General features: G+C 42.4%; 1 protein-coding gene across 3 annotated transcripts in view; it reads left to right on the top strand.

Moving 5' to 3' along the window:
• LOC141007666 (transcription factor COE1-like) overlaps positions 1–15202 on the top strand; it is a 92626-nt gene that overhangs the window by 58910 nt on the left and 18514 nt on the right. For all 3 annotated transcript variants that reach the window (XM_073480049.1, XM_073480048.1, XM_073480047.1), the window contains 4 exons: positions 4208–4289; positions 5313–5454; positions 7071–7204; positions 9188–9314. In XM_073480049.1, the coding sequence (XP_073336150.1) occupies positions 4208–4289; positions 5313–5454; positions 7071–7204; positions 9188–9314 (485 nt within the window). The remainder of the gene's footprint in view (positions 1–4207; positions 4290–5312; positions 5455–7070; positions 7205–9187; positions 9315–15202) is intronic.

Genomic DNA, 15202 nt, shown 5'->3' with positions numbered 1-15202 from the left:
ATTGTGCATGAAAGTGCCCGTCTACAGAGAAAAGGCTGCTGCTGAGCCAGTATCTCCAGCCTTCTCTTGGGTTATTGTTATGAGTCAGTGTGCAAAAAATAAAATTGCGAGAGATTATTTTGGTCAGGGGACTAAAACGGCCTCCTTTTATAATGTGACCACAAACCTAACTGCCACCTGAATTATGCTCACGTTGCAGTGTGTTGCAGTGACCCTTTTTTAAAAACCAGTACCACCACTTACCTTAACACTTAAGTGTTTTTCCATAGTTTCCACCTTTCACTAAACGTATCCATACTGAAGTTGCCATGCGCAGATACTGTAGACAGTGAGGATTTTATATCATACCCTTTTCACTCTCTTTTCCTGTCTGAATCTATACTGTCATTATCAAATGCCAAAAATAATAGTCTTGGCAAAAGTGTAAAACAATAATCTTCTACTTTAGTTTTCCTTCTTACTTCCTACTCTCCATCTTTATCTTCTGCTCTCCGTTTACTACCTCTCTCACACTCATGCATGTGTGTGTGGTGTGTGGTGTGTGTGTGTGTGAGCCTCTTTGTGTGTTTGCAGCATGCAGGACCGGTGTCGGGTCAGCTCTCTGAGTGTGCTACTCACAGTATAGCAAAGGTCAACAGCGCTGTTATCACTTGAACATGATCGGGGTCTCGGAGAGAGAGGGAGCGAGATAGAGGAGCGAGGGGGGGGGGAGAGTGCTCCCCTCCCCCACAGTCATTCAGACTCTTATAATTGCCCAGTTTAATTGGAGGCCTCTTAACGACCAGTGACTGGACCAGCCAATCAATTCTCACAAGGTGTCTGTGTGTGCGTGCCTGTGTGTGTGTAGCTGCGGGGCCTTTTTGTAGCCGAGTTGATTAGGCCAGCTGGGGTCAAGTGAAGGGGGAAGAGGAACGCACACATAGCGCATTAAAATGTAGAATATGTTCTGTTGGAAATCAATGAGAGAAAACACTCTCACAGGAAATAGATCGCGCGGGAGATGGAAATATGAAAAATAACGAGATATCATCAGATCTCCTGCGAGATAAGCCAGCGATGGAGTGAAGTTATTCAGTTTGTTAAGAGAGTGAGAGGAGGGAATTGATATTGTTCAGCTGATGGGCGAGATGAGATTGCGCTGATGATTTAGGTGATGTTTTAAGTTCTTAGCGGTGCTGGTGCAGCATTCGAGATGAGAGTCACAGTGACCACAGAGCAGAGGTGGAGAGTAAAGAGGTCTTTTCTGTTCGGGGCCATTTCTAAGTCATTTCTCTTAAATTATTGAATTTTTTTACTTGAATTGCTTGACTTCAGTCATTTTACTCTATCATATATTTAGCTCCTTTTGCGTAAAGGTGCACTATTTAACTTTTTTTTGTTACAGATACAAGAACGTTGTGCTCTGATGTTTGCAAATACAAACATAGTAAACACTTGACTTTAAAATGCATCTAATGCTGTATGTGTCAAGAGCTCTGTCTCTTTCTTTAATTGTAGGCTTGTAAAAAAGTTGGATCGTGCACCTGTAATGTTGTGTTACCCTTTCAATGTTCATCATTGTTTGGCTGCCATTTAATTTCATTCTGTAAAGCTGCTTGTAACTGTGCTCTTTAACAAGTTTTATCATTAACCTTTTTTTGTGTTGTTTATTTGTTATCTGCTTTAGCTTTTTAAGTTTTTGTTGACAGATATTGATAAATGTTATTTGATGCGAAATTGCATGTTTTCTTTAATCAAAAAACTGAATTTAAATTTTCTTGCCCGCCACATAAGCGCACCTCAGTCTTCCACAAATCCTGGGATAACACTCTTTTCATGTAAAGTAACATGAGGCCAGAGACTTCTGTGGCACTAAAAAGTGAGTCAGGAAATGCTGAATTTTATATGAACACTGACAATGAAACTAGTGTGGACCAAGTACAATACAGAAGCAAAATACCTTTTAGTTACTGTACGTTTGACTTACAGCACCACCTGAACCAGACATCTGTATGTCAGATTGAGAATTTGACATTTTATACGTAAATACTCTCTCATACTAGATTTTTAAATGCGGGACTTTTACTTGTAGTAAAGTATTTCTGAAAGATCTGAACACTTCTTCCACTTTACTGCTTTAGTCTTTTCTCCACCCAACCGCCTCCTTCACACAGCGGAGGGTCAGCTGAGGTGGTCGTGTTAACGCTATGCTAGTGTTGTGAGAAGGACTAGACAGTGGGAGGTCAGCAGGGGTCACCGTGGCTGTCCTCCGCTGTGATAGGCTGTCACCCGGGGGTGAGGGGTCAACATAATTAGGCATGCAGAATCCCAGCGCCGGTGTTCTAACGAAGCCTGAGCTCGTTAACGCAGAGTTTTACACTCAGACCTGCCACTGGGCTGTGCTGCACCGTCACACACGCACATACACTCACATGCGGAGCGCATGTTTGCACGCACACACACACACACACACACACACACAAGCGCACACCTCTGCTTTGTTCTGGTGGTCCAGCACAAGGGCTGTCATCTCCTGAACAGTGGAGCACCGGGCTTTGCCATGAGGGAACGGAGGTGATGCAGACGTGTGAAAAGTTCAGATTATTTAAGAGCAGTTTAGATACAGAGGGTGGAAGCACTGAGAGGAAACCAAACATATAGTACTTCAGTTTTTATGTGGAACTTGTAATACTACATTTTTGTTGCAACAGAGAGAGCGCAAAACAGCGTTGTGTACGAATATAAAAGGTTTAAACGCAGAGTGCAATGTACAGTAAGGAAGGATGCTGTTTATTTTTTAGCTGTGACACACACTCACACACGCATAACAAACACAAACGCACATGCAAACACGAACATGTGTGCGTGTGCGTTATTGTGCGAGCGTGCCGTGTTGCTTCTGCCAGGCTGGCCAGCTGGCTCACACCAAAACACAACCTGGATGTGTTTGTTAGCTGTTGATGGCCATCTGTGTGTTTGATTTATTCTGTAATATAGATTCATGACATATGGTCCCGTTTCAAACACCCAATGTCAACACAGTTCCCCCTTTTTTAATGATTTGACAACAGGGTTAGCATACGGGGGGAAAAAAGCCTCCACAGGAAAGAATTTTTTCACATGATTAAAGTTGTTTGAAATAGTTTTTGAATCTTAAAGAAACAGTTCACCCTTAAAATAAAAAAAACACTTTCTTATCTGAAGTGCTATTTATCCATCCAGATTGTTTCTGTTTGAGTTGCTGAAGAGCGCAAAAAAAAAAAAGATCAACGGGAATGTCTCTTTCCTGAAATCATTACCCAGTAACTGTTGCACTTGCTGTGAGCAGTTTCATGTAGGAACTATTTTCTTTTCCTATCAGCGGGCAGAAAAAAGCGTGCATCTACTCATAGACAAGAAGGTAGTCAACTAAGCTAAATGAACCAGCTAACGTCACAGCTCAGTCGAGGAGTAAGCCTAAAGGTGCAATATGTAAGAATTTGAACTGAAAACATAAAAATTAACTAAAATATCCGCAGAATTTAAAGGGATAACAGTTGTGACGTTATGACATCTATGTATTAGGTTAAAGAGATATTTACTGAAGTTAACATGCTAACTAGCTAGCCCCGTCCCGATCCAAGGCTCCCAAGCTAACAGTGTAAGCGCCAACACTCCCCCAGTGCTCGAATCTCACCTCAAATCTTGCATACTGCTCGTTTAATGTTACATCCCACACACGCTTTCTTCTGTAAAACTCACACCAAAACAATCCAGATAGACAAGCAGCCCTGCAGGTATGAGATAAAATATGTGTTTTTGATTTGGGGTGAACTGTTCCTTTAACAAGCACTTTTGCATATTCAGAACACAGTTTCAGTCGACCTTCACTCGGTGCGAAAACTGAAGGTCAAATCTGAGATTTTCTAAACTTTATCTGGCTCACAGTCACATATTTCCACCAGTTTTGCTGGAGTGTGCTGCTCTATTCGCCTTCTTGTATTTCTATCCAATGCCTTCATGTGGCATTTCAAAGCAGCCCCAGTTGGTGTGGATTTAAGAACAAAAAAACAAGATCCATGAGCAGATTTCACAAGGAAATTCATTTTGACTTTCCAACAGCATGAAATATTTATTTCTCTATCAGTATATGGGGTTCTGTCTGTATTTAGGGTTTCTATCCTGAAGGAAAGCAATCTCTGGTTTAATGTTTAACCTCAAATCTTGCCTGTCCTCTGTGTCTCTACAGATTCTTCCTCAAGTTTTTCCTCAAGTGCAACCAGAACTGTCTAAAGAATGCAGGAAACCCACGAGACATGAGGAGGTTCCAGGTAGAAACCAGCACATTTTTTTGTTTTTTTGTGTTTGCATATTCTTCTCCGGCAGTCTCTCTCTCTCTCTCTCTCTCTCTCTCTCTCTCTCCTTTCTCTGTCTCCTCTATGGACGTAACACGCAGCAATACACATACAAATACACAGGAATGTCTGTGTGTGTGTTCCTGTATAAGTAAATAAGCTATCAGTGCCTTTACAGGAAACATGAGATCCTGACCCTGACCAGTCAGAACATAAATATACACACAATGCAGGGAGACAGAAGGAAGAGAGAGAAGAAGAGGGAGAGAGAGAGAGAGAGAGAGAGAGAGAAAGAAAAAAAGAAAGAAAGAAAGAAAGAAAAGAGGTTGTGAATAAGATTTAATGCAGCGCCGTCTTTATTATTTCCTTATCTTCACGGCCACAACACAATCAGGAAGACACCACTCGAGCCTGAGTGGAGATACTGGACGCCCACAAGATACTGATAGATTTATTACCATGGCACGTGTGTGTGTGTGTAATATGTATATGTGTGTATTTCAGCCAGTGTGCTCTCCTGTGTATGTTTGTTACTGTGCAGTGTGTGTGTGTGTGTGATAGGACAGAGAGAGTCATACGGTAGCGAATGTGTGACAGTATCTGTGCCTCTAATTGTGCAGCTCTATTGTAGTGGAACCAGAGAAGACAGCTCTGTTTCCCTGGGAGATAATTAAGGGCCGGACCCATCAGGAACTATTGAACAGAGGAGGATAGACACCACACACACACTACTACACACACACACAGACACACGCACACACACACTGAACAGCCACAGTGACTTGGTGTGTGTTGAGTGTGATGGTAATAGCTGTGATAACGGGTTACATTTAAAGAGCTTTTCACAGTTTCACGCTTTTAATTCCTCCTCGCGATGATCTCCAGACCCCCAGCTTTGTAATCCCTCATTTTTTCTCTCCCCCTTTCCCTCTCGTCTCACCCAACTCTCTCCTGTTCTATCCCATCCCTCTCTTACCCCGGCCCTCATGCTTTCCCCAGGTGGTGGTATCAACTACGGTGAGCGTGGAGGGACACGTCCTGTCTGTGTCCGACAACATGTTCGTCCACAACAACTCCAAACATGGCCGACGGGCCCGCAGGCTCGACCCTGTGGAAGGAACGCCGTCTTACCTAGAACACGGTAACACAGGAGTGTGTGTGTGTGCGTGTGCGTGTGTGTGTGAGTCTGTCTGCCGTGTGTGAATCTGTGTGAGCGTAAGCAGCATGGCCACCAGATGGTTGATGGTTTAATCCTATCAGGTGATTCCTGCCCCTCCATCTGGCTAATCCAACCCACTACACACACACACACACACAAAATGCATGGTGTGTGTGTATACGTGTGTGTCTGTAGGTCTAATATCATTACACTTCTCTTTCATAAACAATCCCAGGCTGAGAGATGTAATTCAGATGGATGCCGATAATGTAACACACACAAACACACACTTTGAGGAGACACTATTCACTATTCAACAGACGAGCTTTTAATGTTGCGATGTAGGATTGGATTTGCGCTTATATACACACAACACACACAATACTGACATGACATAAAGCTGACTGTATCCATTCTGTCTGAAGACAGAATGAACCCCCTGTGTGTGTGTGTGTGTTTATCCATGTCAGATCATTGGTTTAAAAAAATGAACCGCAGTAATCTCATGTCAGTCGGGCTTTGGAAGTCTTTTTTAAGAGAAATAAACAAAGTAAATCTCTTTTCTTCAGCGGCTCATTTTGGGCCTGCAAACCTTTCCTGAGCGTGTTTGTTCCTGACATTTGGGAACAGTGTTTGTTTAACAGTGTTGTAAAAAGGAGCCACAATTCATACTTGAGTAAAAGTAAAGACATTGTGTTACTATATTACTTTGGTAAAAGTGAAAGTGACTGATACAAAAAGTATCTCTGTACTGTGGAATTTGAGGCGGCTGCAGCAGATCATTCGTTTTCCACCGGCATTGCCTTAATTTTTCACACAGTTCTGCTAAATAACACAACTTTTGGCACTTTCATGGCACAGAATATACATTTAATCAGTAACTGGAGCCGTGTTTCTTTCAGCTTTCTCTCTTGCTCACTCTAAATTTGAACAACAACCTATATTTTATCCCAGTTTAGCTGAAAACAAAAATCTGTAACAATATTATGATGTATAAAGATGTCAGATTGTCATGTTGTACGGATTGCATTCACACCTACCTCATAACCGAACACAATGCGAGCCAGATTTCCTCCAGATGTGGTCATGCAGATCTGATCAAATTCAGTTCACAACGCATTTACACTTGCATTAACATGCATTTTTCCTTAGCCAGATAATGTGTCCGGATATAGATCGAATTTTAAGCCAAGGTGTAAATGGAGGGCATAAGCCCTTGAAACTGAATAAATAATGGTTTGAAATTGAAAAGAAAAGAAGGAGGAAACCTCTGTATTCAAGCACTGTTTGAAAAGGACTCAGTCTTCATTGTATTCAGTGTGTGAGAGTGGTGTGATGATCTGGACAGATCTGCAGCCAGAAGCTGAGGGAGTAGCATGAAGATATATGAGGTGCAGATGCAACAGGGATGAAAGGGCTCAACCAGATTTCTCACCCTGTTTAGAGGGTCTAAAAGAAACAAATGTTTCCCTATAGCCGTGACTTGTCGAGTCATATTCTCTTTATTCCTCAAATGTTTCGTTCAGGTGCATCTCTAATGCCAGTAATCCTTAAACATTTGTTTCTCCCGCTCTCTAATCCTCCTCTCCTCCCTCCAGGATCACCTCCCTGCATTAAAGCCATCAGTCCCAGCGAGGGGTGGACCACGGGGGGCGCTACAGTCATAATCATAGGCGACAACTTCTTCGATGGTCTCCAAGTCATCTTCGGTACCATGCTGGTTTGGAGCGAGGTCAGTTTGCCAACAATCAGCATCCTGTCTCCATGTTGTTTCAACCCCTCGACGCTGTGTTTTTGCCCTCGGACCGTTGGAAGTAATTCAATATGAAAACATACTTTCCCTCATGGTCGGGGCTCTTAGCTGTGTGTGATCATGTGAATGTGTGTGTGTGCGTGTGAGAGAGAGAGTGCGTGTGTGCGTGTGTGTGTGTGTGTGTGTGTGTGTGTGTGTGTGTGCTAATGTTTGCCTAAATGAGGTTTGCCTCTCTAATGAGTCCCCACCAACAAGCGACCACCGCCCCTCTCTACCGTCCTCACCCACACTCCCTCTGTCTCCTTCTCTCTGGAATACTGATCAAATCAGCAGATTTCGATAGCCATCGGCTTAATGCTCGCAAAAACACACGCTCACACACACGCAGAGCTCACTATCGTACTTTTCCCCAGTGCAACTCCTCTACAGAATGTTTATTTGTCTTCTGACTCCACTCACCGTGTGCGCCGAGCGACCGTGGCTCCCTTCCAACAACAACACCGAGTGCGTGTGTGTGTGTACATGCTGGCATACGTGGATGGGTGTGTGTGTGTGTGTTAAGAGCTGAGGGGTTTGTTTACAGTGTTGAGAGCCACACTTACACACACTAACATGTGTACAGAGTCTCAGTTCAGCTCAGTTCAGACTGACTCAGCTCTCAGCGTTCCTCAGACTGGCTTCTAATGGATTCTGGCCCACCAAAAGTTTCATTTGCGCTCAACCTGATTATCGATTCCGAAGCGAGAAACGCACAGTTTGAAAGAAAAAACGTGTCGGTAGAAAGTGATTGCGTGTGTGCCAAGTTCTGTTTGTCTGCAGCTGTCGCTGCTACCTGCTGATTTTTCACTAAAAATCCCAGGCCAAATAGGAAAAAATTATTTTTGAAAACCAGCCATAAAAATGTGATGCTAAAAAGTTGGCTTATCGGCTGTTGAAGACCCAGTGGTCAAAACATGTTGGCTTTTTACATGATTTAGCCACTATAATAAGGGCTTTTTAATATTTCCTTCCTCGTTTGACACAGTTGGAGTGCCTGGGCTGCCTCTGGTTTTTGAAGTACTCTTTTTCCTGTTTTCGAAGACACAGTCATCCCTTTTCCTTGCTAAAATATTAGTGTAATAACATAGATGCTTGGATTCAGGTTATATTTACTTTTGTATATTCTTGTAACATGCCAAATTTTTGGTCCATTCCACAGAAATTAAAAAACGAAATTCTGTTACATACGTTTTTTAACACTTCTGTGTTTTAGTCACTTGAGGGAACAACTGAATTTTCCCAGCTGGAAAAACATTTTTCTCATTATTCCGACACGATATGAATGTACAGTGAATCCTAATCCTCTGGTCCCCCCTTGCCTTAGTACCACTGTGGCGTTTTTTGAGACACTGCTGTAGGACTTTTGCTGTACTGCTGTAGGAACTTTATGTGTCTATTCACAGGATTTCAATCAATACCTATCTATATACAAGTATTTGAATGTATTCTACATTGGATATAAGAGTAACTGCTTTTATATTTTAGTTAAAATGAGCAAAAGGAAACTGTGTTTCTGCAAACTTCAGATTCGAGACCTGCAACAGATTGATGCAAAAATGCATCAAATCTAAATGTAAATACAGCTCAGAGGTGCCTTTAACCACATTAACAAGTGCAAATGCAACCCGTCCAACCCGTTAACTCAAATAAACTTTGGATTGCAGCTCAAGCAAGAAGGCTCTTGCATAACACACCGCCCCCCAAAAAACAAGAAACAGTTCTTTGGGTGTTTACTGCAGATGCACGGTGTAAACAACCTAACCTGGTGACAAAAAATCAAGACTCAAGATGTCTGTTGGCAAAGAAACTCTAAAAGTTATTTCAGTGATTGTGTAAATGGCCAAGCACAAGTTGCATTGTCCTAATCAGGTGATGTGTTTTTGTGTACTGACTCTTGCCTCCTCCTTTTCCTTCCTTCTCCAGCTGATCACGCCGCATGCCATCCGGGTGCAGACGCCTCCCAGACACATCCCCGGGGTCGTTGAGGTCACTCTGTCTTACAAGTCCAAACAGTTCTGCAAAGGCACACCGGGAAGGTTCATATACACAGGTAGATCAACTGCACGTACAAAAATGTGCATGCTTTTTCTTCAGTTTTCTAAATTGTAGGTTGAATTTTTAATCTTTGTCTTTATAAATGTGTGTTTTCAGTGTGTGTGTGACTGCGCCTGCATGTGTGTGTGAATAGTGCCTATGAGTTGCAGTTCACTCTGAGGCCAGACAGTGTCGAACTAATGACTGTAGATTAGTCAACATTAACGACCCACACTCGTTACAATGTTGCCATAATCAGAGGCTCGTTAAAACCAGCTACAATTAAACAGTCTGCTCTTTATAGCCCTCCATGCTGAAACTATTAGTGAAATCATCCAGAACACCCAGTTTACAAACACACACACACACACACACACACACACACACACACACACACATGATGGAGGAAAAAGTGTGTGGTTTCTGACTGGATTGTTGACTGTAAATGAGCGTTTTCCTGCTAAATTCAGTAAAAGGGGAAAAGCAGAGAAAAGAGGGAGAAAGCATGTGTGTGTCCGTCTGTGTGTGTGTGTGTGTGTTTGCTCATTTTGTTCACACATACATGTGGAAATGGATGGAGGTGATGTGATGTCTGGTATTGATCCGCTCAACATGGCTCCATCACACCATAATGATGACGTCATTCACAGAGAAAGAAAAACAGCTGCTGTGTAAATTCTTTGGTGTGAGAGGCGTTTAATGACCCAATTAACCAAAGATATAGACGAGGATTTACACCTGATCAATGAAGATGAAAAAACTGACAGTGGGTAAATTGTGAAGTTTTAATGTTGCTGTTAAACCTTCAGCCGCCGGGATTTTCTCAATCAAAACAATGAAAACAAACGACTTAGTTTCATGACATTTTGAAGTATGGAGTGGGATCATGGGAGTTGTTGTCTTCATCTTTTAACATCCACCACTGCCAGCGAAAAACTAACTACATGACTCAGGCAGAAATGTGTTTTAGAAAAAGTTGTATTCACATTACGTCTAGTCCTGTTTGCCAACTTCCTTTCTCACTCTGACTCTCTCCCGGAAGTTCTAGCAACAGGTGACTAAATGAAACGCACCCTGAACAAAACTATGATTTCTTCTGGGTACACAACTCAACAAAATATTTAAGGTTTTGTTTTTCTGTGAGGAAGTGAGGAGATAAAATGTTCACAGTTTGCATAGATCCAATCATCACTGAAGCGTCTGTCATGCAAGAGAGCCACAAAAAAAAAAACAGAACAAAGCAGTGGTCAAAGATGTCATATTGACATTTTAGGTGTGCTGATTGATTCACAACATCAACACATGCTTATAATTGACAAATGTATGTAAACTTGCCACCGTAGGAACGTGGTCACTTGACCTTTCGAAGCGAGTCATAACGTAACGTCAAGCTCACAAAAGCTTTAGTATCTCCTGTTCAAAATGAAAGTTTTCTTTTCAAGCTTCAGCCTCAGTCATTTCCTCTGACTAAAAGCAAGATTAAGTCGTGCACAGAAGCATATCAATGAAATTAACATGAAAACAAGTCTATATTCAAAAATAATAAATACATTTTTACTAAATGAAATAAAAAATGCATCAACAGCAAGAGAGAAGAACAAAAGGAAGAAAGAAGTCGAACTGTTTGGCTGACCAGACTTAAGAAAATAGCTCCACCTATAGGACATTTCACAGTAGAAGTGCAGTGAAAAAACACAAGATTAAACACAAGAAATGAAAAATGGAACAATTGAGTGAAACCAGACCCAGAATATTGTTTTTGTTTCTGATGTCTTGACGAAGTTTGAAAGACTTCTAAGTTTTTTTAGTTGTGTGAAATGTCGTCTGAATGTCCGCGGTCGGTAGTTTCCTCGGCCTGTGAGCCTCCTTCAATGTTCTTAGTCAAAACATCTTTGGTCTGACCCTGAGGCTAGCCGGCTGGTAATTGGTCCGTCTGGTGGCTAACTGCTGCTCCTATTGGGCGGAGATGACCTCCCGTGACCTCGCGATTGGCTGATGGCTTCAACATGTGACCCGGGAAACGGGATCGGTTCCTGCGGTTGCCTGACCCCGCCTCAAGGTCGACTCCTTTCTGGAAGTCGCTAGTGAAAGGTCACGGCGGTGAAAGCTGATTGGCTGGTGTGGTTTTTCAGTGCTTTGGCTGTGGTTGCCTCTGGGTGTAAGGACCGAGCAATTAAACACACACACGCAAGTTTGCAGCAACGTAAACACACACAAAGCAACGCTCGCTGAGGGTCATGTCTTACACAACTTGCCACACACACACTTTCAAACAGGGGCAGGAGTTGAAAGTAATTGTAAATCAGAGAGATATGAGGGAAAGATGGTGAGTAGTCTGGTTGACAGATGGTCTACCACACACACACACACACAAACACACACACACACACACACACACACACACTGTATACGCACACATACACAAAGTGCCGTATGTCTGCCTCATCGGTCTGGTGGGGAAAATTAACATTCTCGACATCACACACTCCTATAAACACACAATGGTACAAAGTAACAATCAATATACACTCACACACACAAGCACATGCATACACAACACATACACTCACATACATCGAGCTGATTTATAGTCGATGCAGCTGCATAAGAAAATCCATGGCTCAGCTGTGGAGAAGAAACTTTTAAGCGAAAGCAGAAAAAGCAACACAATTTTAGACTTTTCACTCTTTTTTAGGAGCGATTTAACTTTCATTTTCACTCAGACACGGAAAGAGAGAACAAAAAGGATTGAGATATAGAAGGAGGGCGAGACAAAGAGAGACACATAAAATAAAAAAAAACGAGAGACAGAAAGGTGGACTTTTAAAACCAGATTGTAAAGTATCGATCCAGTCATAAGTGGATCACACGTATACTGAGACACACATGCAGATACACACATGTACATACACACATACACAAACACGCGGAAAGTCACCGAGAAGAGGAGAGCTGGAGAGAGAAAGAGATCTCATCTCATAAGGGGAAGAATGAAGCAATAATTCAGTGGTATTGAACTGCTGGCTGGCCAGAGAATCGATCTCACCACATCTCCTCTCCTTCTCCTCCTCCTCGCCTTCTTCTTCTTCTTCTACTCACTCCTTTCACCCAGCGTTTTCTCCCTCACCCACCTTTTTCTCTCTACTTTGCACAAAAGATAACTAAATGGACCTCACCACTGTTTAATAAATGCACATAAGAAAATCCTAGACCGGCAGCTTCAACGCAAACAATATCTCCCCTTTCTCTCTCACTTCCTCCTCCTCTCCCCTTCTGTCTCCCTCCTCTGTTCACGTTTTATTGCGAGACAGGAGTGGAGGGTCTGTCCTCATGAAACTTCTATGAGTATTGATCCGCGGGGCAGCTCTGGACTCTGAGAGGAGGAGCGAGGCTGGAGGAGGAGTGATGGAGCAATGGATGGATGAAAGTGGCAGAAGGTGTAGTTAAGAAAGAGGGGGAAGGAGACAGAGCAGAGGAGAGGCGGGGGGAGGGGGGGAGGCAGAGGAGAGCAGGAGGCATTCACGCAGAGATGCTTTCATGGGCAGCAGGGTGGCGGATTGAGTCGAGATTAAACAGGTTCAAGCACCAGTGGCAGCGAATCATCTTCAGGAGCTTTTAGAAAAAGAAAATAAGAACAAATACGATTAATTTGCATTTATGTATTCTGTTCTTCAGTTAGTTGCCTATACTTAACTATAGCAGTTGTCTTATCGTTTGAGTTCATAGGTTAACACTTTTATTTTGGCTCTCTGTGAAGTGATGTTCGTTATAAAATCAGTGATGACATTTAAATGAGAAATATTACCAGTGTTGTAAAAATGCTTTAGTAGTGGTGATATTGTGCTAAAATATTACTTGAAAGTAAAATATTTGAATATGTAGTACAAGTAAAAGTATGTATACTGTATACTGTGGGTCCACTGACCGATTATAGGATTCAATATTCAGCATTTTTCTGATTATCGGATTATACGTCCTTATTTGACTAAACGAGGAGGTATCTTTCTTCTTTTTGTTGTCCCTCCCAGCAGCTCAACGCGAAAACACCGTCAGGGAAACGAGGGAATGGGAAAATAACTAAGGAAGATACTCACTTGATTTGTCAAACTCATACTGTTGGGGTCTCTTATTAGCTTCACATTAACTTTATAATGCATGTTTGCAATGAACAACGACTGTGGCTTTAGTCCCTCATCGCTTCCATTGGAAGCTTCACAGCCAGTATGGACAGGAGGTATCATTACAGCATCCACTTGCTAGTGATCTTTCAGCATGTAATTACCGACATTACAACACGGGCTCTGGAAGACTTGGTGAAACCGTTGTCGGTAAACAGTTCAGTTGCAAATAACTGTTTTAAACGACGTCCCAACTTTTTGATTGTTATGGAGAAACAGGCCCCTGTTCTGTGTTAAGGTTTCTCAGCAGGTGTGAAACAGCTGGAGGCTCATGGGCGCTGACTGAAGGTCCAGGCTGTAAACTAGAGAGAGCATTTGTGCTCAGAAGTTACTTTATACATTAGATCACATACTGAATTGTATTCTTCCTGTCAGGATGTGGCACATCTCCTCATCTCCTCTCACCATTCCAACATTTCCCTTTTTGCTTTTCTGCACATCAAAACAGTGTCTATGGGAAATCCATCTGCAAGGTCTCCGACGAGTGTGTTTGGTGTTTTTAGTTGAACGCTGCGTGGCTGGTGTTACCGATGGCTTTCACAGCTGATGTGTAATCAATTGGACGGCTTTTGCTGCGCTGATACTATTTTTGTCTCGCGCAGAAAGAAACCGCCAAAGAAATCGTTGGGGAAACCTGACCTTATGGCGTCAAAGTACACACACATACACACAGTCCATTAACGTACGCACATACGAGGGCTACACACAGACCTACACGAACCTATAAACACACACCAACACTCACCATCCGCCGATTTAAGGAACATATTGTTCTATTAATAAAGAGTCGGTTGGAGACACTTTAGGCCTTCAGGCATCGAAACCACTCTAAGTCATCCTGTTATGTACCGTGTGTGAGTGTGTGTGTGTGTGTGTGTTATATTAGAGCTGGCATTGTTTAAATGTCTCCAGAGAGCGTGGATCTGACACTGGCAGTTAATTCTGACAGTTGATATCCCACCGACTGTTTGGCAGCTGTTTTTGTAGTTTTGTTTTTCTCAACCATAACTGAGTATTTTTTTTTTTTTTTCGTAGGATGGTTTAACACTCTTCTCCTCACCTCACCTCTTCTCTCTTAGTCTCTATTTCTTCTCCCATCCATCGCCTCCTCTCCTGTTTTTCCTTGGCCTCTCTCCTCCAGGCCAATTATGTTGATTTAATTACCCTTTATAAATCATAATTTGTCCAGAATCTGAAAAATTATGTTTCCTCAGAGTGGGCGAAGTGTTGGTCACGATGGTTTAACATCTGGTACTTTTACAGCTGAGAATTTATGGAGTTATGTCGCTAACAAATTGAGTGGTTTAGGATATAACAGAAACCAGAAACTTGGGTGTGATGTGATAATAAAACAGACATACATATAAAACACACACACACACACACACACACACACACACACACACACACACACACACACCACACCACACCACACCACACCACACACACACACACTTGCTAAAAGAAACTAGCCAACAACATATACTATAAAACATTCAGCTGCAAGTAATTTATCAGTGCTGGATGTGGAAAGTACCAAATATCACTCCAGCTGCACACCACACACACACACACACACACACACACACACACACACACACACACACACACACACACACGCACGCAGTAACTTTTACATAGGAGTTTCAGTAGTGAGTTGAAGACACATGTTCAGTACAGATAAATATACACACACATCATACATTAAAGCATCACTGTGACTGAC

This window comes from Pagrus major, chromosome 13 (genome assembly GCF_040436345.1).
Source record: "Pagrus major chromosome 13, Pma_NU_1.0".
Classification (NCBI taxonomy): domain Eukaryota; kingdom Metazoa; phylum Chordata; class Actinopteri; order Spariformes; family Sparidae; genus Pagrus; species Pagrus major.
Note: the sequence above shows the minus strand (reverse complement) of the source record. Positions and strands in the feature narration are given on the sequence as shown.